The sequence below is a fragment of the Hyaena hyaena genome, unplaced genomic scaffold (assembly GCF_003009895.1).
Source record: "Hyaena hyaena isolate Hyena2069 unplaced genomic scaffold, ASM300989v1 scaffold_244, whole genome shotgun sequence".
Lineage (NCBI taxonomy): Eukaryota > Metazoa > Chordata > Mammalia > Carnivora > Hyaenidae > Hyaena > Hyaena hyaena.
In genome coordinates, this window is record NW_024080876.1 from 2319555 (window position 1) to 2342927 (window position 23373).

At 32.6% G+C, this 23373-nt stretch overlaps 1 protein-coding gene across 1 annotated transcript in view; it reads left to right on the forward strand.

The window, feature by feature from the left end:
* FSTL5 (follistatin like 5) overlaps positions 1 to 23373 on the forward strand; it is a gene marked incomplete at its 3' end in the record, with an annotated part of 488681 nt that overhangs the window by 411931 nt on the left and 53377 nt on the right. Inside the window, exon 6 of the mRNA XM_039244548.1 lies at positions 20918 to 21084. Coding sequence (XP_039100479.1) covers positions 20918 to 21084 — 167 coding nt within the window. The remainder of the gene's footprint in view (positions 1 to 20917; positions 21085 to 23373) is intronic.

Sequence of the window (23373 nt, forward strand, 5' to 3'; positions counted from 1 at the left end):
GAGAGAAACCATAACATTTTTGGAAAATGTGGTGAATTTAAAATGGCAAGCAAACTAATATATAAGAGATGCAAACACTCAGATCACTACGCTGTGAGTAAGTCTAAGGCCAATGTAGAGGGAGTGACCTATAGAAGAGCACTGAGGTGACATGTAAATGGACATTTCTTCCACCTTCAGTCTAGTGCCTTTACTATCAGAATGCTACAAAGTGAATGTCATGGAAAAGAGTAATTTCATAGTTGAGTTGAACATGCAATCCTGACCTACAGAATCATGATTTAATACAATGCTTTTCTCTTTAAGCCACTAAATTTTAAGGTAGTTCCTTATGCAAAAAAACAAAACAACAACAACAACAAAACCCTACTAGTTAAAATCACTATTATAAGGAAAGGTTTATTTAATTAATTTAATGCCTTTCAATACCAGTCCAAATGTGAAAGCCACTAATCGCAAAGCCACCAGTTCTAGACCACTTTTTCTCAGTGCCTGTGAATGAATAAAATCTTTTGTGTTTACATTTTTATTGATCCGAATTCAAAATGATACCAAAGTTTCTGTAGTTAAATATTTGAAAATAATATGAATTCTTATACTCTTCACCTCGTATTTTATAGGAAACTTAATGTGAAATGATTCCATAAGTTAAAAAAAAGAAAATAAATGAACTAATAGAAAATAACAAATACATTATAAACACAGGTTGGAAAGCTTTGTGTAAGAAGAACACTGAATACTGAATATCAGTATTTATATTACTGTATACCACTCTATAGCATAAACCACTACAAAAATTATTTGTGATATTTATGGGAGGTAAGTAAATGGTAAACATTGTACTAAATCATTGTGAATATAATATAAATTTTGTTACCATTACCTGGTCCTTATACATCTAGCTTACTTCAAATATTAAATTATTATAAATAATTAAGAAAATGCACATAATTCCTTTATTATTATAATGTAAAATAAATAATGATTAAAATGCAAATAAAGCATTGAGGCACACTTTTTCAATTCTTTAATTGTCAAAGTGTGTGTGTGTATTGTTGTTGCTGTTGTTTAATGATAATATATATTGTTAGCAAGGGACAGAGGAATACACAGCTGTTTTGTCCAGCTTATTGAACTGAAAATTAGTATTCATTCTGAGGGGTCAGATTAAAAATATGAATACAAATTTTTAATTTGTCAAAAAATTTGTTAAACATATTTTACTTATAGGAATTTATTTCAAAAAATAATCAATTTGTTAATATCTATTTGTTTCTTATATACAACTTATGATTTATTTAGAATAAATTATAACAGGTGGAAATGACAAAGATATCAAAACTGTGAGGTTGACTATATAAATTATAAGTGTTTTATATCTACCTACAGAATATAACACAGTATAATTATTATTAAATATAATTATTAAAAAGATTTAATGATATAAAAATATTCCCGGGGTGCCTGGGTGGCTCAGTTGGTTAAGCATCCGACTTCGGTTCAGGTCATGATCTCACAGCTCATGGGTTCGAGTCCCTCATCGGGCTCTGAGTGGAGCCTGTTTCGGATTCTGTATCTCCCACTCTCTCTGACCCTCCCCTACTCACGCTGTCTCTCTCTCTCTCAGAAATAGATATAAAACATTAAAAAATTAAGTAAAAATTACTAATATCTTATTGTCTAGAGGCCTGTAGATATAATATTATCTGTGTATGTTTTATGCTGCAATACACATATACATACACTTATGTTTGTATATACATACATATAGATTCATGCACACATATTTAGCACAATTTAAATCTCATTATATAATTATTTGATATGTGTGTAAAATATTTCAGATATGGATAAGCTTTCTTTTTTAAAATGTTTTAAGGGTTTTTTAAATTATTATTTTGAGAGAGAGAGAGAGTGTGAATGGGGGAGGAGCAGAGAGAGAAGGAGAGAGAGAAAATCCCGAGCAGGCTCTGCACTGTCAGTGTAGAACCCAACACGGGGCTTGAACTCACAAAACTATGAGATGATGACTTGAACAGGAAACAAAAGTTGGATGCTTAACAGACTGAGCCATCTAGGCACTTCCTTTTTTAAATTTTTAATTGTATATTTGACATATAATTTTACAATAATTTCAGGTGTGCAACACAGTAATTTTACAATCATATCCATTACAAAATGCTCACCAAGATAAATATGGTTCCTAACAGTCACTATACACAGTTATTACAATATTATTGATTATATTCCCTGTGCTGTACTTTTTTTCCTTGTACTGTCTCCATGACTTATTTATTTTATAACTTGAGGTTTATACCTCTTAATACCTACCACCCCCCCACTCTGACAACCATCAGTTGGATCTCCATTTTAGTCTGTATTTTATTTATTTAGTTGTTTGTTTTGATTTTTAGATTCCACATACAAGTGGAATCATATGGTATTCATCTTTCTGTTTGACATATTTTATTTAGCATAATACCACCCACATTGTTGCAAATGGCAAGACTGCATTTTCTTTTTTGATGGCTAATACTCTATTGTGTATGTATAGCATATCTGATTTAATTTAGCTACTGATGGACACTTAGGTTGCTTCCATGTCTTGGCTATTGTAAATAATGCTTCAATAAATACATATATCTTTTCAAATTAGTGGTTTTGTTTTCTTCAGGTAAATAATGGGTAATCTTTCTTATATGCAGTTTTTTTCTGTTTCTTCCCAAGCATTATAAATATTATGCACTGAATATGTTTTATATATAAAATTATAAAAGCATTAAAATGTGCAAACAAGTAAGCGATTTCATACACACACACACACACACACACACACAATCTCTATAACTTAGTTTTATTTTGTAAGGTAATTTGACAATATCTATCAAGAGTGTTAAACATTATTATTAATTCTGACTTTTTAATTTCTTTTTGGAGGGGTAAGGAAATATAAAATAAGGGAAAATCTGTAGTTACAAATTTGCACATTACTGCATACTTATTATGCTAAAAAGACTTATGAAATAAATTATATGTATTCTATACAGTATAATCTAGTCATTTTAAAATGCTGATTATGGGAGTGCCATGGTGGCTCAGTCAGTTAACCATCCGACTTCGACTCAGGTAATGATCTCCTGGCTTCTGAGTTGGATCCCCCATGGGACTGTTTGCAGTCAAAATGGAGCTCAAATCAGATCCTCTGTTTCCTTCTCTGTCTGCCCTTAACCACGTGTCCTTGTGAGCTCTCTCTCCCTGTCTCTGAAAAATACATAAACATTTGAAAAAAATGCTGATTACGAGCACAATTTCAACATTTGTGCAAATTGTGATTGTTACTAAAACTAAAATTCAACTGGAATGATTGGATTGGTCAGTACCAGTATAATACCGGTTGTGAAATTTTAGTATACTCCTGAGTACAAGGATGAAAAATAAACATAAAGATGTTTGAAACCCACACACATCTACCCATTCATTGCAAAATAGCTCAAAAGAAATGTACCAAGTGCTTCTGATGTGTGCCAGTTTGTCTCGTAACTAGATTTCACATTTCTTAAATTTTGTGTGAAGTTTTTTTTTCTCTTGCAACATTTCCTTTCATAAATCAGAAGACATTAGTGTCCTAAAGTATTTTTTGCAATCCCAGTATTTAAACAGTTTTTAGTGGAATCATTTCAATTGTATGAAGATCATTTTTAACTCTCTCTCTCTCTCTCTCTCTCTCTCTCTCATACACACACACACACACACACACGCGCGCGCGCGCACGCTAGATTTGATTCACATGACCCACGGCTGGATTTCGCTGCTCCATTAATTGATTTCCATAGTTACTCTTTCATGTAATGAAAGTTTTGCCTTCACTGTAATTCAGTTTGATTTTTGGACTGCATCTACACATTATAACCATTTGTAGTGTTACACTTCACTGAACTGAATGATTTAATGTGTTTTTCTTTAGTGTCAGAGAGGGACTTACAAACAAGGGAGAGTAGAAAACATGGAATTTCTTTGAATCTTGGTATTCTGAATCTTTCAGTACCTCATATTTTTGAAGCCTTCATAAAGCTACTGTTAGTGTGTGCTCTAAATTCTTTACTTAATCATTGTCAATTTATTGTTTGACAACATGCTTGTTTTCCAGAGATCTTCTCCCAGGGATATTTAGAAATTTAGAAATATATATGAAATAATATACTTTATTTTAATTCCTCCTCTAATTTTTTCTAATTTAATAGAAAAATAAAACATTTAAATAGAGTTTGAAAACAAACTAATTTCTATGGAAAATGGTATAATTAATATCTCCTGGGAAATGTAGTCCTGTACCAAATCCTTGTTCTCACAAATGAAGATAACAGGGAGAGGAAGATGAAAACAAAACAAAGAAACAATGGTAGAAAAGTTAAAGCTCCTCTTGCTTCACCTCAACTGATTGAGAGTAGCTCTTCATTAAGCAGATTAAATAATGAGTCTTAGTGTAAACCTCAGTGGTCCTAAAGCTGAATAGGGGGTGTAAGGGATGTTCTGGGAGGGACAGATAATAGCTTGGCATTGCGACAATATGCACACAGATGGCTATGTGGTCCAAATGCTGATCTAATTAAGTAGACTCAGCTCAGAACATGATGTGACAAGCAAAGTGTATGTCATTGGATCTAGCCTCATGTTCAAATCTGTTTAATTTGAATCTTAAAGCTCTGGGTACCTAAAATGAAGTCTGGGTTATATTTGTTGTTAAGATGTTATTATTTTCTTCCATAAAACAGTTTTTATGTAAAGGAAAGTTTTTAAGTTAAAATTGCATATTTAATTACTCTTAGTATATAGTGGACATAATTTTATATCATGTAATTATGTTTTGATTCAAAACTAACTAGAAGAATATAATTAGGAATAACAACGTAAATATCTAAGCCTTGGTGAAATATTATTTTGTACTTCCTGGAATATAAGCTCTGAGAAGACAAGACCATTTCTGTCTGTTTCAAAAATGCATTCCTCACACTAAAAGAGTATTCAGCACATAGTATTGCCTAATAACTCTTGTCGATGAAGGAATAAAGACAGCATATTGGTTTGTTATTTTTATTTTCTCAGTGAATGAATGTTGATACCAAACTTCACCGAACTCATTTAGGTTATTTTCTATGTATTTAATAAATATATATTAATAATTACACTATATACCAGCAGAGTCCTTTTCAGTGAGTCCCATTTTCTTGCATTTAATTAATTTCTACACTTGTATTCTATTCTATATTTGTCCCCTTTTCCCAATGCTAGAATCAATGTAACATAATGGTAACTAGTACACGTTCCTGGAGCTGAGAGTGGGATTGCTAGGTTCAACTCAGCTCTACCACTTATGAGCTATATAACCAAGACTAGTTAACACAATTGTTCTCTGTGTTTGTGTTCCTAACTTCCAAAATGGAATGATAATTCTAACACATGTAATTTTTAAGGATTCCACAAATAAAAACTAGTAAAGTATGGAAAACAGTAATTAGCACATAGTTAATGCTCAATGAATATTACCAAATTTTGTCAGTTGTGAAAATCATGTTTCACTGAAATTCTTTATTCCCACATATTAACATCCAATGCTTTTGTATGATTCCTTTTATTTTCCCTTATTTCAATGTTATGCTGTAAGTTTTCAAATTTTGTATCATCTTTGCTCCACTATTTATAACTGTGCAACCTTGAAAAATTAGTTAACATCTCTAAGATCAAATGCCCCATCAGTAAAATGAAAATAGTAACACTACTTCAATATTAATTGAATGTTTAATACTAAGGTAAAGAGTTAAGAATGTACAGTGTGTACCTAGTATTGAATAACTTCTAGCTATTAAAATTATTGTTGTTGTTTAAAACTTTTTTTTTTGTTTTATTTATTTCTGAGAGAGAGAGGCAGCATGAACAGGGGAGGGTCAGAGAGAGAGGGAGATACAGAATCTGAAACAGGCTCCAGGCTCTGAGCTGGCTGTCAGCACAGAGCCCGATGCAGGGCTCAAACCCACGAACTGTGAGATCATGACCTGAGTGGAAGTTGGATGCTTAACTGACTGAGCCACCCAGGTGTCCTTATTGTTGTTGTTTTACAAATTATCATTGTTTGCTAAAAATGAAATCTGAGTATATGGATATAATGGTGATAATCTTCTTCATCTACTGCAAGACATATTTCATTTAGTTTTCACTTTTCTGTCGTGTAGCTAAGATTCTCTCCATTAATAATCCATAGTTAATCTCCAAAAGGTGTTCTCTAACCAATACTCTTTAATTTGTTTCTTTCTCTTGGCATCCCTTCTGTGTATTACATTACATTTATCTAAATTAAATCTCATCCTTTATTGCTGTTTTCCCATTTCTCACTTTTCATTTCTCTGAAACTTTTCTCCACGTTCCACTGAGTTTACAGTTTACTTTGAAAATATATCTGTAGTTTTCATCAATGCATACTCTTCTCTTGTTGATCAAACATAATGATAGAGTCCTCTCTGAATTCTACTTGACTCATTTAATTATTACATTCTCTTTCTATAGCCTCAATGATTTATTTGTGTAATTTATATTATCAGTAGTAGTAGCAATAATGATGAAAACATGACCTGAGAGAATGTGGACCTAAGAAACTACAAAGATTGGTTTACTGTTCTTTCATTGAATTTCTCTAAGCTCAAATGTATAAGAATTGGGATCAAAGATTTTTGCGAATATTATGTCTTTCTTGATGAGGGAAAACAAAGACAATATATTTATAATTATTCCCTTCACTCCTCTGACAATATTCCTACCTTTACTTAATTTAATTTATTTCTGTGAGGGCAGTTTGTGATTTCTATCCAAGGTCCCATGAGAAAGTGTTAAGAGTCAGAATTCAAATTCAGAATCATACCAGAGAGGAGTTTGTACTTTTCCAATGTGATTTATTCCCTAAAATTGTATAATACAAATTAGTTTGTGTTGACTAATATGCAACATATCAAGGTCATATCACATATATAATAATAGATTGCATGCTGTAAAGTCTAATATGTATGCAATTGTTCCTTTTCTTAGAAAATATGAATTAATTCATACATATAAAATATATATTAACTTCTAAAGAGTTTATATCAGACGGCATCATTTTAACATAAATTACATCATGAATCTAGATGCACATTAATGTAAGCATTTTGTAGCAATGTGTTAAAATCTGATTATACAGCATGCCTTCAGAGAAAAGAATATATTTTTTTCTTATCTCATGAGAACTACAATATTTGTACTCCTTAAGAAACATACTACATCCAAGTTTATGCTTTCGTGATAAACATATCCTGCTTCTTAAAACCACCAAATTAGAATTTTGATAAATAAAAAATAGATTAAATAAAAGGACTTCCTATTTAACTGTGCTAATTATAGAGCTTTACCTTTATGAGCATAAGGGTAATTAGTTAAGAATCTTGGTGTGTTTGTCAGTTGCTCTTTTAACAAAATGGTGACTTTAATGTCTCAATTACCTAATACTTTAACTAAATATCAATTTAGTTAAATTGATAACAGTACTGGGGAAATATTGTGCTCTGTTGTTCATTTGTATTCCAATTGCAAAAATAAATGAAATTGTAATAAATATATATTTAAAAACTATGATGTGACACTTTATAGACCAAGTTCAAAAATAAGTAATACCTATATTAGTTTATCAAATTTTCATGGAGGGAATAACACCAATGAAATTTTCCACATAATTTTAAACTATACATGCCATTACTTTATTACTATCAGGCAATTAAGAAATTGTTTATCATTTGTTGTGTTATTAACTTTTTATTGAAGTGATTAGAAGCATGTCTATACATATGTATAGTGAGTTGAAATGTTTATGAAGTGTCTTGCTATAGATATAGTTTTTTGTTTATGCCTCTATTACCATTTGCATGATATTAATTTTGTAAGAGATATCTCAGGTGAGTCAAATCAGAGATTATAAAGCTGAACTCAGATACTAAGCACAGTGCTTCTGTATGAGAGAGGGGCTCTGTCTCCTCTCACAAGGGCAGCAATAGTACTAGGCACTAAAGTCCAGAAGAGTTCTCCCAAAGATCAGAAATACATGCATCCCAGGGTTAAACAGAATGGTACATGTCTTGACTGAAATGTTTCTTTATCAAAGTTAATAGTCCCCCTTTGTGCCTCCTGTATATTGATTGCCCTTGTGACCTAATCCAAGTCTGTCTGCCTGATGCACAGCCAAACCATTCACTGAGTCATCAGGGAAGCAGCAAGGAAAGTTTATCTGAGAGGCAGCCAAAAGAGGGAGGGCAAAGCTCAAATTTGCCTCCCCGAATAAGAAGAGAGCAAGTTTCTAATAATCGTTAAGGACTGAGATTATATACGTATTGATGAACTTTGACTATTCATGAGGAAAGACGGAGCGAACACATTGGGCAAACATATATACCATAGATTTCTTACTGAGAAAATGGTGGCAGAGTTGACAAGGGTTCCTTAGACGGTTTTCCTTCTCATAAGTACTTCTACTAAGCATTTTGGTGGTTAAAGACACATTTGAATTAAAATGTTCCCTATTAAAATGTAAATTCTCTCTTGGAAATCAGACTTGCTCACGGATTAGTACTGTGAATGACTTACATGGGATAATCAGATTGCTTTCCTTCTGGCTGAGAAATGTGTCCTGAAATTGGTATTTTGATTGCATGTTAAAAAGAGAGAAGAAATGAGCATTGTTCTACACCATAAACTTGGAGAAGTTAGACCCAGTAGGGTGCTACTATCAGGAACTAGGAACTAGGAACATCCGTTTGTGCAGGACAAACTAGACTCACTTTTACGTGATTTTGTTTAAACTCTAAGAGTTGCAGTTGTCATAGTTATTACAGAAACTCATCCTTTCGTTATTTACGGAAGCTTTCAAAAAGATCAAAAAATACAGTGGTAGTTTACAAATTCACGCATATACATATGGGAACAATTTTCATGTATTCTGTAGGTAATTATTTTATATTTAGTGTTCTGAACTTAGAAAATGAGCAGGCTCCAACAGATCAGTTTGAAATAATGAAAGCATGGTGAGGGGATGTAAAACCAGCGCTATAGTATTTCCATGATGAGGCAATTTTGTATAAAGGGCCAGAGAATAAATACTTTAGGCTTCACATACCATAAGGTTTCTGTAATGACTATTCAGCTCTGCCTGTAAAACTGAAATCAGTCACAGACAATACAGTAATACATGAATATAGCTGTGTTCCAATACAACTTTATTGACAAAAACAACCAGTGGTCCTGATTTGGTGTGTGGGCACCATTTGCCAAGCCCAGGATGATGGGAACATTGAAGAAGGCTCTTATATTGCAGCCTACCTGAGAGAATACTCTAGTTGCAAACATATGGTTATTTGCATGGTGTAAAAAAAAAAAAAAAAAAAAAAAGGAGGCTAAGAGCTGAGAATTTGTCAGTAAACTTGAAAGTGACAAGGAAAAGAAAGGCCCTCTAGACAGAAATGTCTTTAGAGTTGAAAAGGGCAATTCATTAGCTGATTAGAGCTTGACTGGCTTGAGAATAGTCGATTCCCTTTTTTGTAATTTTCTGTTCATCAATCTTGAGAAGCTTTTGACCTGTGTGTTAGAAGGGAGATTCCCAGGCTCACAGCTGACATTACTTACTAAACCTGATGCTTTCCCAACTGTAAATGAATAAATTGGTATTCCACTATAAACAAAGGTATCCTGTGATTTTGATTAGCTCAGTCAATCCCCAATAGCTTAATTAATTCTGGATGAATTGTTAAATTTGTTTCTGAATTTGCATAGCTGAGACCCAGTCTTCTGAAGCTATGAAGAGCTGCCAAAATGAACAGCCAATGTTCAGTTCCCCACCTTTCATGTCTATTCACTGCAACATAATAGGGAGATTCTAACTCTGTAAAACTTCATAGTGTAGACGAATGCCCTGGATCCCAGTTTCAGTTTAATCAGTTAATAGCAGTGTGTTACGGCAAACAACAATCTCCTCCTTTACCTGAATTGTTTTAATTAGGCAAACAATACTAAAATCTTTTTCAGTCTGAAATACTCAAAATCTATATTCCACTGCATGGGGGGAACAGTTCATGCATTTAACTCTGTCGACTGACTATAATCGAAAAAATAGTGAAAAAATTTCAATTTATTAAGTACAGAGCAAATAATGTGTCATTTGATTGACTCCAACATTAACATCCTGGGGTTTCCTTGAGATAAAGTTGAAGGAATGAACACAGGTGAACATTCTATCCTTATATCTGTAATAGCTTTTTAACACACCACTGAACACACTGTTAACATACAGGAAATGGGTAGTGATTAGTTTATTGCTTTGCCCTGAGTGACAAATGAGGATTCACAGCAAATTCTTCAAGTTAGAGTCTTTCCTTCATATGTCTACACAATTTCTCCTCATAATTTACTACATTGAATTCCATTTGTAAGAGATTATACTGAAAATTTTAAAAGATTATTAGAGATCATATATTTATTAAGTATTTCATGTATTCAGTACTTGAGGCATTTGGAGAATAATATCAAATTTTCTCAAATCACACATGGTATTTACTCCACAAATTATACAAGATAAAGGTATTTGATTATGTCAACATTTCAGTATATTTTTCATGACTTTTAAAGGTAGAAGAGTGATTATCATTATGTTCAATACCTTTTTTTTAAAAAAAAATGCATATTAAGAACATTAAAGGCACTCAGTTTATATGCAGGAGCAGAACTAAAGTAGATCCGGAATTGCCTTGTGGGTCATGAACCTGGGTTTTTTCTTCTCATGTTTAAGTATTATCTATGAAAATTAAACCAATACAATTTATATAAGCAGTGCCTTTTTCAAAGAGATCATAATGTTATATTACTAAATATGGTAAAATGAGGCCTACTTTAACCTACACATACTCGAATAGCTCTTCACTAGTAGTAATAGCTATGGCACATCCAGAATTTACTAAAGACCAGGAACAATGATAAGTATTCTAAAATCTCATATCTTCATAATATTCCTAGTAGTTAGGCACCATCTTTATTGTAGAAATGAAAAAACTGAGAGAGTTTACAGGTCGCCTGAGTGGCTCAGTAGGTTGAGCATCCGACTTCAACTCAGGTCATGATCTCACGGTTCATGGGCTCGAGCCCCACATTGGGGTCTGTGATGAATGCTTGCTCAGAGCCTGGAGCCTGTTTCAGATTTTGTGTCTCCTTCTCTCTCTGCCCCTCCCCCGCTCATGCACTGTCTTACTCTGTCTCTCAAAAATAAATAAATGTAAAAAAAAAAAGAGAAAAAATTGAGAGTTTAAATCACAGAGTTTAAATAGCTTGTCAAAAGTCTTCTGAATATTGTGCATTAGAAATCAAAGGCATCCAAGTCATGTCTCAAATGTGAGTCTTGTTGGTCATGTATTTCATGTTTTTATCCTCTATGCTCTTCAGACTTCATTGTCAGTAGCATGTATCTTTTTAAGATGATTGCTTTGCAAGATATCCAAGAATAGTTTTTCTTCTCTGTAACTGTGACCAAAGACTTGACCTCTTCTCTTTGCATTAGCCATACTTAGTGTGTTGGGGAAATTCATATTTGATCGCCAAATGGCGATGAAATTTCAATGATCTCTTTCTCACATAATAGCATTACAAATGAGGGGAGGGTGGAGAAGAGAGAAAGAAAAACAAAAGTAGGGTCATAACATCATTAACTCTTAGGGTAGTTGTGAAGATTAAATGAATCAAATCCAGTAAAATCTTGTTTTGTGAGTGTTTGTTCCAGAGACATGCCTGTAATCCAAAGCACTTGTATATCAAAGTGAATTTTCTCAACAAAAAGAATGAAAACTCAGATGATTCGTTCCATAAGCCAAAAATATTCATATAAAAATGATAATAAGAGGCACCTGGATGGCTCAGTCAGTTAAGCGTATGACTTCAGCTCAGGTCATGATCTCACAGTTCACAAGTTCAAGCCCCATGTAGGGCTCTGTGCTAACAGCTCAGAATCTGGAGACTGCTTCTAATTCTTTGTCTCCCTCTCTCTATGTCCCTCTCCTATTTGTGCTCTGTCTCTGTCTCTGTCTCTCTCACACACACACAAATAAATAAACATTAAAAAATTTTTAAGTTTATAGTACTTAATATAATACAAAATAGTGAAAATACAAAACATAAAGAAAAATAAATTAACCTATGCTTACTTTTGAAACCTTTCGTGGCTGGTGTGAGGGAGACAAGAGAGAGGAGGGTTATTGTGTAGGACGACTTTCACTATCACTAATGGAATCCCTGCTATCTATTGGCTCAATGGAATCTTTTTCTGCATGGAAGCCTTTATACACGGTTGCACTTGTTGACTCCAGTACAATATTAATAAACTCTTATTGTAAACACTATTTAATATGACTGGTGATAAGTCAGTGGAGGAAGGGTCTATATCTGCAGGCAGCATGACTAGAAAGAAGCAAAGCATTCCTAAGCTTACTCTTGTGTGGAAAAGCAAAGGACTGTCCATAGGTGCTTTGAAGTGATGAAAAATACACTAATGCCTGTTGTGGGCACCTTCCAATGTTCTGAAAAATTACTGATTTCTGCCAAACACTGCGACCTGAGACAGAGAATCTAAGCATGGAAGACAATCAGCCACAATCCTTCAGTGAGAGAGAGAGAGAGAAAGAAAGAGAGAGAGAGAATGATTGTCTCAGCTTTGATCATGTGACATTCGGTGTCACATATTACTTGGATTGCAAGACATTGCTTGCTTATCATGTTAAAATATATTAGTAATATTTGCTCATCTCACAGAATACTAGCAAAACAAGTTACAATCCAAGGTTTTATTGTACTTAGAACAGTGTCTCACAAATAGTAAGTGTTGAATAAATGCTGACAGCTACTTTTTATTTTTTACCCTAGTCCTCCAAGGAGCACTCACTGGTAAAGAGATTTTAAACTTGATATAATATGGCTTGAAATATCAATACCTTATTATCCAGCTTCTATACCTATGATGTTAAAATCATCCAGGTGTCTCTACCTTTGAAGTTTTCCAAATTATAATATTAACATTAACTTGATTACTTTGGGTAATCATTCAATTCTCTGTTGGATACAATTTGTGTTAGGTCAAATTTCTAAGCAAAATTATTCCTCATAAAAAAGAATTATTTCCCAAATTGTTAGTGTCATACATATCACTGAATGAATAGGCTTATTCTTCACATATTTCAGTTTAAAATTGAACTCTATATAATTTATTTCAAAGAGAGAAATTAAATATAATTGAAGAGAAAGTTTGAATGATAATTGTACTACATTTATAAGATCATGGAAAGAATGTCAAAATCATGAGTATAAAAATGTGACTTACTATTATAACACATAAGATGTCTTGGAGTGTTATCAAAATACATGCCTGTCTATAATTCTGTATTGTTCTTATTACAAACTTATAAAGAGATTAAAAAATGAAATTCCAATTTTGTACAAGAAAGTTTGCTTCATTGTTGTACAGAAAATCTCTATTGAAAAGTCTTTTTTAAGTATCTTCCCATAACTTTTAAATCCCTCCAATGACACAGAAATAAATAACCTTTTTATTTTAACTAACTGCTATATACTTTATTTATGCTTCTGATTATAACTCCTTCTGGTTTCTTACAATTTGTGGCAGAAATTATTCCATTTTCACTTGTAGTCTCAGAATTTTCCTCTCTACTAATTATTTTCCTTCAGGAATAAACTCAGGATTTTTTTTTTTAATACTGCTCATTACCAGACTCTTCTCTTCCAAATTAGAAACTATAGTTTCTTATACCATATATATATCTGTGTGTGTATGTGTGTGTGTGTGTGTGTGTGTGTGTGTGTGCGCACGCGCACATGTGAGTTCTCCTTCAAGGAATATAAGAATTTATGTTGTTTCATATTCTTTCTGACACTTGCTATCCCTAGACGTTATAATTTATGCCAGTGTGAAAGTTTTGGCTTAAACTGGCATTTCCCTGATTAAACATATTGTTAAATACTTTTTAGATTTTCCTTATGGATTAGCCATATGGATTAACTAATTCATAGAGTATTTGTTCAAGTCTTTGCTTGGTGGTTCTTTGAAGTTTGTCTTTTACTTATCCATTTTTAGGTGATCTTTGTTAATTCTATGTATGCCTTTGTTTTGTGGATGACAAGCATATTTTCCTGTTTGGTGGCTTACATTTTTGGTCTCTTAAAAGTACATTTTGAGTAATAGGTTATCTAAATTATAATGTGGTTCAATTTATGAATCATCTCCTTTGTGGTGAGTTTGTTGTTGTTATTGTTTTTGGGTTTTGTTTTGTTTTGTTTTATTTTCTGTGCCTTAAAAAGCCTTTCTTTACCCCAGGGGCATTCTTGAAGTATCAGGCTTAATGTTAAACTTTAATAGTTACATTTAAACACCTTCTTTGCTTTGTTTTCCTTCTTTGAGCCTCCCTCTAGAAGCATTTTCTTTTGCCAGAAGAATGTCCTGCAGAATTTACCTTAACAAGTTTACTAGAGATCAAGATTCTCATTGTTTATAAAAATGTATTTATTTTATTTATTTGTATGTGTAAAATATTGGTTGATTTTATTTTGTTTTATCATCTGTAAAATATAATCCCACTAGCTTCTTGTTCCTGTTTTTTGCTGAAGATAACAATTACTTTTGTAGTTTGCTTACTGTAAAGGCAATTTGTTATTTTTATTTGCAGAATCTTAAGAATTTTCTTTTTCTTTGACTTTTTTAAAATTTCTACTAAGTAGTGTAGATTATTCTAGTTTTTCATTTGCTTTGCTTGACATTTGATGATCTTCATTCTGTTGATTGGTATCTTTCAGTGTAAAATCCTCAGGTACTATTTCTTCAAATATGTATTACTTCTATTTTATTTTCTTTGCTTTCTCCTCTGGGGGTTCCACATAAACCTATGTTTGTTACCCTGGCCCATATTATCAAATCTTTATCTTTTTGCTTTTCATTCTGTAATGTTTCTTTTAATCTCTTCCCTAGTTTACCAATTCTCTTTTCTGCTGTGTCTAATCTATTCTTAAGTACATCAATTTAATTCTTAATTTCAGTTATTACATTTTCTACTTATGTAATTTCTACTTGGCTCTTCCATGAATTTATAATGTTTATTGATTGCATGCTTAAAGTCTTTGTCAAATTTCCTAACCTGATATTATTTTCATAAACAATACATTTTATATTCCTGGTGGGCTTGTTACTACTGTATAGTTTTTCTGCTTATTCTCATTATGTTGTCTTCTCTCTGTGTATGCCATGTTTATTGGGCATTATTTTCAGAATTGCTTATAATAATGCTTAGATGACTAGGATGATATTATTTTACAATAGAGGGGAAGATTTTATACTTTATGAGACACCTAGATAAAAGTGAACTGTAGTCCATGCTGTTCACTTGCAGAGTAAGACATCGCCAAGTTCAAGCACAAAGAGGATCTAGTCCATTATTGCACTATTCTATATGCCTGGAGGAACAAAAGCCATCAAAAGGCATTTCAGCCTCAGTCATGTTCTCAAGATGGAAACATTCCTGAAGGAATGTGTGAACTCAAGGTGCAATCTTATCTCTCAAAGTTACAGTTCTCTTCAAGGCATAGATTGAGCAATTTCTCAATGTCTTGTTATCTCTTTCATGAGATAAAAATAAGAAAGAATGAGAAAGAGTATGGCTCCCATATAGTTTTTTAAAATTTGTATTTATTCCAGAATTGTTTGTTTGTTGTTATGTTACTTCTTCAGTAAAAGAATTAGTCCAAATTATCCAATCCATTGTTACCAAAGGAAAATTTCTAGATCTCTTATTAAATTTATTTTGTTTTATTTTTGTGATGCATATTCTGATATATGCATACAATAGTTTAGAGATAAGCCATTAGTATTCTAAAAATTCCAGACATTTTACTATAGTAAATTAGTGTATATCTTCACATGTCTAAATTAGGTAAGAATTAATATTTATTTTGAAATTACCTATTTCTTGACAAAAGATAGCATCAGAAGTTTCTAGTTAGGTAAGGAATGTGTCATTCAGTAAGTGTGGTTTTATTATGAGAATGATTAATTATTCCACTTAGGATTTCTATGTGTCTTTTATTGCATGATGCATTTCTGAATTACTTTATCTTATCTGTTTTTAATTAGTAATTACTTTTAATGGAGGAGAGAAGGAAAAAACACATGTAATTTGAAAATGTTACCAATAAAATTTCTTCTATGTTTCATTCCTGTAACAGTAATTATATGCATAATCAGGGCAATAAGACTATGAAACAGTATTAAAATATTCAACATAATGTGTACTTAGGAACTTGGAAAGAACAGAATCCTGTTTATGATAAATTACATTTTTCTTATGATTTTAAAAGAATTGATTTTTAAATCAATTTTTAAATCAAAGTTACTAAAATCATCTTTTTAATTGGTGTTTCACTAATGTTCTTAATATTTTATTCCTTTCTTTGTACTATTTTGAGGACACATACTATTGTCACTAATGTTCCCATTGCTATTTATCACCTAGTCGCTATCAGAATAAATGCTTTATAAATACTAACCTGCTGTGATTGAAGTTGTATTCAACTGTACTTGTCTCTTTTTGGCTTCAGGTTCCACTAGAATAGATAGTTTTTCATTCCTTTGAAAGCAAACTCTTAATATTCCTGTAAGTCTAGTTATGAAAATGGGAAAGTGCAGAGGAGAGACAATTTTGCTTTCCACTTCCTTTTCCCAAGTAAGAAAAGCTGATCTAGAAATCACATTAATAGTCTTCATAAGATGAGATTAGAGGAAACGCCATGGTTGGAGCTCTGATTTCTTCCCTTGAATACTTGAGAAGTCCTCCAACAGGAGACAAAGTGCATAGATGAAAAGAAGTGGTGAACTGTTTCAAAAAACTTAATACCATCTGTTAACTTAGGTTGTATGTGTTTATCTTTGTTCAAGATATCAACTGACTCTGATACCATGTGATACATGATTTTTTCAAAGATTTTTCTATGTGTGTTGTCAATGGAGCTAAAACCATGGAGGCGGGTACAAAAATAGTAGATCTTATTTTTGACAAAGCAGTTGTCTACACATTACTAGCCCAAGCTCTTTGTGGAGAGAATGCTATAGCATGAAATATACTCTCATTAATGTATATCTATGAAAATATAGATTGATCCTAATTAATAAAGAATTAAAGTTTCAATATTTTTTCCTTGGAGCTAATTTCTGAACTAAGAACTTTGAACACTACATATCCACAAACACTCAGAGACAACCAACCTGTACTAAGAGCTCTTGAAATAAATTTTAAAATGGCTTACAGATTGATTCATAGTAATTGTTTTGGGTCATTAATCCAGACATATCACCATTTATTTATAAAACATGAATCCGATATGCTTTGTATGTATTTTCTTTACCATTAAAGCAGGTTTGATGAAATTTAGAACATAAGAATAATGGGGCGCCTGCGTGGCTCAGTCGGTTAAGCATCCGATTTCAGTTCAGGTCATGATCTCAGGGTTCATGGGTTCATGGGTTCGAGCCCCACGTCCAGCTCTGTGCTGACAGCTAGCTCAGAGCCTGGAGCCTGCTTCAAATTCTGTATCTCCCCCTCTCTGACCCTCCCCTGCTCACACTGTTTGTCTCTCTCTCTCAGAAATAAGTAAAACATTAAAAAAATTTAGAATATAAGAATAAAAACGTTTAATGTTAGTGACTTTGTGATATTAAATTTTTGCTTGTTAATAGCCATCAGGAAGAGTAGTAAAATAAGCAAGATGGTTTTGTATGTAAAAGAAATCTTGTTGCTATAAATATTTAAGCATAGAACCACTTGATTTTGAGAAGTAGCAATTGAACATAATTGGCTTGGTGTATGTAGTTCTTTATGATATATTAAAAAGCAGAGAAATGTATATGCAACATGAAATATGCAGGAAAAATTCTAAACAGTTTTCAAAATATATATCATTATTTAATAATACATATTATTGAGATAGCTTTAAAAATCATTTTATTTTGTTTAAAAAAATTTACGTTTATTCATTTTTTGAGAGACAGAGCATGAGTGGGGGAGGGGCAGAGAGCGAGGGAGACACAGAATACGAAGCAGGCTCCAGGCTCTGAGCTGACAGCATAGAGCCTGATGCAGAGCTTAAACTCACTGGTGGTGAGATCATGACCTGTGCCGAAGTTGGATGCTTAACTGACTGAGCCACCCAGGCACTCCTTAAAAATTATTTTAAAATGTAATCTCCGAATTAAAGAAAAAGTTTTTACTGTGCATGTTAATATGCCCTGAGTGAATAGTAATTCTTGTTTCTCATTATGCATCCTCTAAAAAGATTACATTTTAGAAAGATGTCCCACATTGTTATGCCAAATCTTTGCATTTACTCTAACATGTTCATATCATCTAATTAGCATTGTTAATGCCTAATTACCAAAAGCACAACAAATTTGAATGGCCAGGGATCTAAACCAGATGATGGAGGTTAGTGAAGAGATTCCAAGATGAGTTAGTAGCAATTGTATTGCTAAATGTCAGAATAGCCAATGCTAACATGCTGATTTTAGAACCAGATGTCCCCATTGAGAAACCAGAAGCTGGAATGCAGAGATGTTATAGAAAATTGTAAATAACCCTTATGATACTCTCATGATGAGTTTACTCTTATAATTCTCTTTTTCTATAAGTTTGCCATACTAAAAAAACTAAAGAGCACTGTGTCTACAAATTTCAAATGTTTCCTATGCCTAATTGGTCAAACATATTTCTTTTAGTGATTTTATATAAATAAATAAATTAATAAATAATAACAGAACAAGTATTAAAGAGATTAAGCATATTGCCTATGTTCTTATTACTCAGGAAACATTGAAATAAAATGTGAGTACAGATAAATGTCATTAGTCAGCATTAGGCTGCCAATACAAATGACTGAGTAAGTTGCTTATTACCCATTTCTATCATTTCTTTAAGTGATGTAATGACAAATAGAATAAACTTGGGCTGAGTCTCTCATATAGGGTTTTTCAATTTCAAAAGGACATCTACCCCCTTCTTTGACAACAGAAAATGTTGCTGAGTTAAGTAATTAAGGCCTTTACATTTAGAAACTAGATTTTATATAATGATGTAAGGATCAGTTTATTTCACTTATTTTCATTAATGGTGTGGCAGACAGTGGTTCATGACAACACAGATCATTTAACATTTATATATACCATGTGCGTGTGGGGAATTGATTTAATCCTGGTCTTACAATGCAAAAATGTATGCCATTTTTGACATTGCTATTTGTGCTTGTACTAAAAAATAAAGTGCGTATCACATAGTTACATTACTTTTTTAAAAAAATTTATTTCTGAGAGAGAGAGAGAGAGAGACTGTGTAAGCAGGGGAGGGTCAGAGACAGAGGGATACAAAGAATCCTAAGTAGGCTCCAAGCTCTGAGCTGGCTGTCAGTACAGAGCCCGACGTGGGGCTCGAATCCAGGAACCGTGAGATCATGACCTGAGCGGAAGTTGGACGCTTAACTGACTGAGCCACCAGGCGCTCCTGGTTACATTTCTTAAAATGTATTTGACTGGCATTTCTCTTCCTTCTCAAGAGAATATGTGATTCAGAAAGAGAGAAAAAGAAAGAATGGTGAAAGAAAACAGGAGCGGTTTGTGGAGGAAACAGCAAGGAGAGCACCTGATCATATTTATTGCAAATTAAAAGCCATCACTTTCTCTACCCAATGCCCCCATGAAAAGTATCATCATTTGCAACAAAGGAACAAAAGATAATCACTGTCCCTCCCCACAACACCCCCATAGAAATTTCAGTTCAGAATTGCGATTTGTGGTATTTCTAACCTCGCTAAAGTTGAGCAAAGTCAAAATGCAAGACTCAGTCATAGCATAGAAAAGATAGTGCCTGTGAATGTCAGTTGAAAAAACTAAAGGGCAGCTTTCACACGGATGAAAGCTGGTAAGCTTATCCAGTCATCTCTCATGGTAATTGACAAGGACAGAGTTGTTAATTCCTATAATTGGTAAAGATTGTCTGAAAGTAGAAATGGAAAGCCAGATCCAAATTACAAATTATATTTACTGTTATTATTATGTTATATATATTATATTTTAATATATTATATTTATTATATTAATTCGGCACAGTTATTAGGAGAAATGTGTTGGATCATTAAAAATATTATATTTAACTTTAAAATTTAAGGACCAGGAAGCAAGCGTACTCTACCAACATTGATGGATAAAGGCAACTGACAGAATTTCACTTGATTGCTGTTTGCTTGGTGAACTTCACTTTTTCCTCCTTCAACTTCCCAAATAAATCTTACTCCTTTAGAGTCAATTTATGTTTCCCAGCATAATGATGCATTTTACCCATTCAGCTATGCTAGTGTTCTCTGAAGCCGGCCAGCAATGATCTCACCTCACCTACAATATAAATCTATCAGTGAATAAACAACATCATTTTTATTTCAATGCCGATGACACACTACATGTCGATTTGGCAGTTAAATAATTTATCTCTCTTTTGGGTGCAATCTGCCAGGCTTATTATAACTCTACTTCTGATATTCATTTCACGTTTAATAGTTCTTTGCCTCATGAGGATGCTTGTCAATCAATTAAATTGAAATGTCATTCTGACCTTTTATTGGAAACAATTTACTTTTTTTTTTCATTTCATCACAAGCTTTTTTCCAGTTTATTCAAACTAAAAGCCTTAATTACTAGTATTCAGAAACTTTATAGTAATTAACCTTATAAAACTACATGCTCGTCAACATTACTGACACTTTATCTTTACAGAGGTTATCCAGTTGAGTCTGCCTGAAGATCAGAAACTAAGCACCACAGCAGCAACCGTGGGACAAAGTGCTGTTCTGAGCTGTGCCATTCAGGGGGCCCTGAGACCCCCCATCATCTGGAAAAGGAACAATATTATTCTAAATAATTTAGACTTGGAAGACATCAATGTGAGTACAATAATAGGTGTACCTTTATCATTTGTATATTTCATGTGATATACTCTAGACCTTGTAAAATCTGAGAAGCTTAATGAATATTGGGTGTAGAGTAGAAGAGAATTATTGGAACATTATCATATCTACATTACTGACTGGGACGTGTACTATAGATCATATGAAATTATCCAAATCACTTGTGTAGGTGTGGTAAGCGGGTTATGTAGCACTGTGTTGGTGGGATCATATCAACTTAAACCAATAATGTCTGCCTGTCAGAATTTCTACAATTATCAACAATGAATCTTTCTGTATTTGCTATTACAGTTAAGCAGCCACCTTTAGCTTGTGAAGTGTTAAATTGGATAAAAGCAGTTTTTTCATCAAATACTTCATAATGTATTAGAAATAATAAACATCGATCAAGCAAGAAATGGTTTATTTTTCTAGAATGAAATTGGAATATATTTCTCCACTCAGGTTTTCTCCTAGAAGTTCAGAATCTAAACTCAATTTGAAAGGGTACTGCTTTGAAAATGAAACAGATATAGAACAAACTTCTGGGTATTCTTCGGTTTCTTCCATACAGTGTGTTCCAAGGGAGGGTTAAAATGTATACATCATCCTAGATAATGAAAAAAAGTAAAAATTGTGCATTATGGGATGCCCATGGAAATGATGTAGGGCAATCTTTTGTCTTAGTGATTTGGGAATTTTATGATCTCTTTGCACATAAATTTTAGGTTTTTTTTATTATTGCTCAGGAAAACCATCACCTATTCACTCATTCTTTATTGCTTCATAAAGAACACAGATCCAAAAGAGTCACTTCTATATGTTACATCTTACTAACATTCTTGTTTAATGTCCTCAAATAAATCAAAAGAGAAGTCTTCTAATTTAATTTAATTTTTTTTTCTAAATTTGCTTACATCTGTGAAATTTCTTGAGAGATTATGTGGGGAATAATATTTAATTCTTAAGATATTATGAACACTGCATTAGAACAGCTGTAATCTCAGGAGCTTTCAACAGTCTTTGAGAGATATGTCCTTAGATAAAGCCACCTTGGGTTTGCTTTATATGTTGTTATGTCTACATTTTATCTTTTATTTTCTATCTTCATTCTTACTATCATGTTTTCCACTGTTATTTCCAGAGACGCTTATATTCTATGGTGCTGTGGTTTGAATACCTCAAAATAAGCTCATTTGAATTATTTCAAGAATAAGAAAGGACATGCTATGAATAATACTCTTTGGAAAAATGGCACATTTTTGTGCATATATCTTGTAAATTATTTTTTAAAAAAATTTTATGTCTTTATTTTATTTTGAGAGACAGAGACAGAGTGAGCAGGAGAGGGGCAGAGAGAGAGGGAGACACAGAATCTGAAGCAGGCTCAAGGCTCTGAGCTGTCAGCACAGAGCCCTACACGGGGGTTGAACCTACATACTGTGAGATCATGACCTGAGTCAAAGTCAGATACTTAACCAACTGAGCCACTGAGGTTCCCCTCTTGTAAATTATTTTACTAACTTCCTAATTTTTGACTCTGTTCTAAAAGCTTGAAATCTCTTGAAAAATGATTATAGATAAGTTAATTGTCTAAAATATATGTAAGCATTAGATAAATTCTGAAATCAATAAATTGATTTTTATTGGACAAAGTTATTTTGGTTACATTTCATAAAGCAGGTAAATTTTGAGGATTTAAAAAACATTTTCAAGAGTTGGAGAGTTTCAGTTTCATTATGAGTCATATTTAAGTAAGTTGAACAAGGATTCATAATCTATAGTATACACATAACTACAGTATTCCAAATAAAACTGCAAGGATATCTTTGAAAGGGATATTTATTTAATTTCCCAATATACTACTGGCATTCTCATTTAAATGCATTTACCAGTATAACTAAAATAAAGCAGTTATAAAATATTACTTACTGTGTTTTGTTTTATACTTATTCTTGCTTAAAGTCTGCTAAAATACAGACCACACCATGTAAATAAACAACCTACCTTCTCTCTCTCTCTCTCTCTCTCTCTCTCTATCTATCCATTTATCAAATAAACTAGTTTAACTATTATTTAATAAACATACTATAATACATATACTATGCTATAATATATGATTGACTATATGATAGTTTATTTTATATTCAGTCATATATTTTAAAACTATATAGTTTATTAACTATAGTAAACTATAAACTATATACAGATGGATAGAAATAGAGAGAGGGAGAGAGATACACAGAGAGAGAGTCAGTACTCTGTCTGTGTCTAGTGGACACTGAC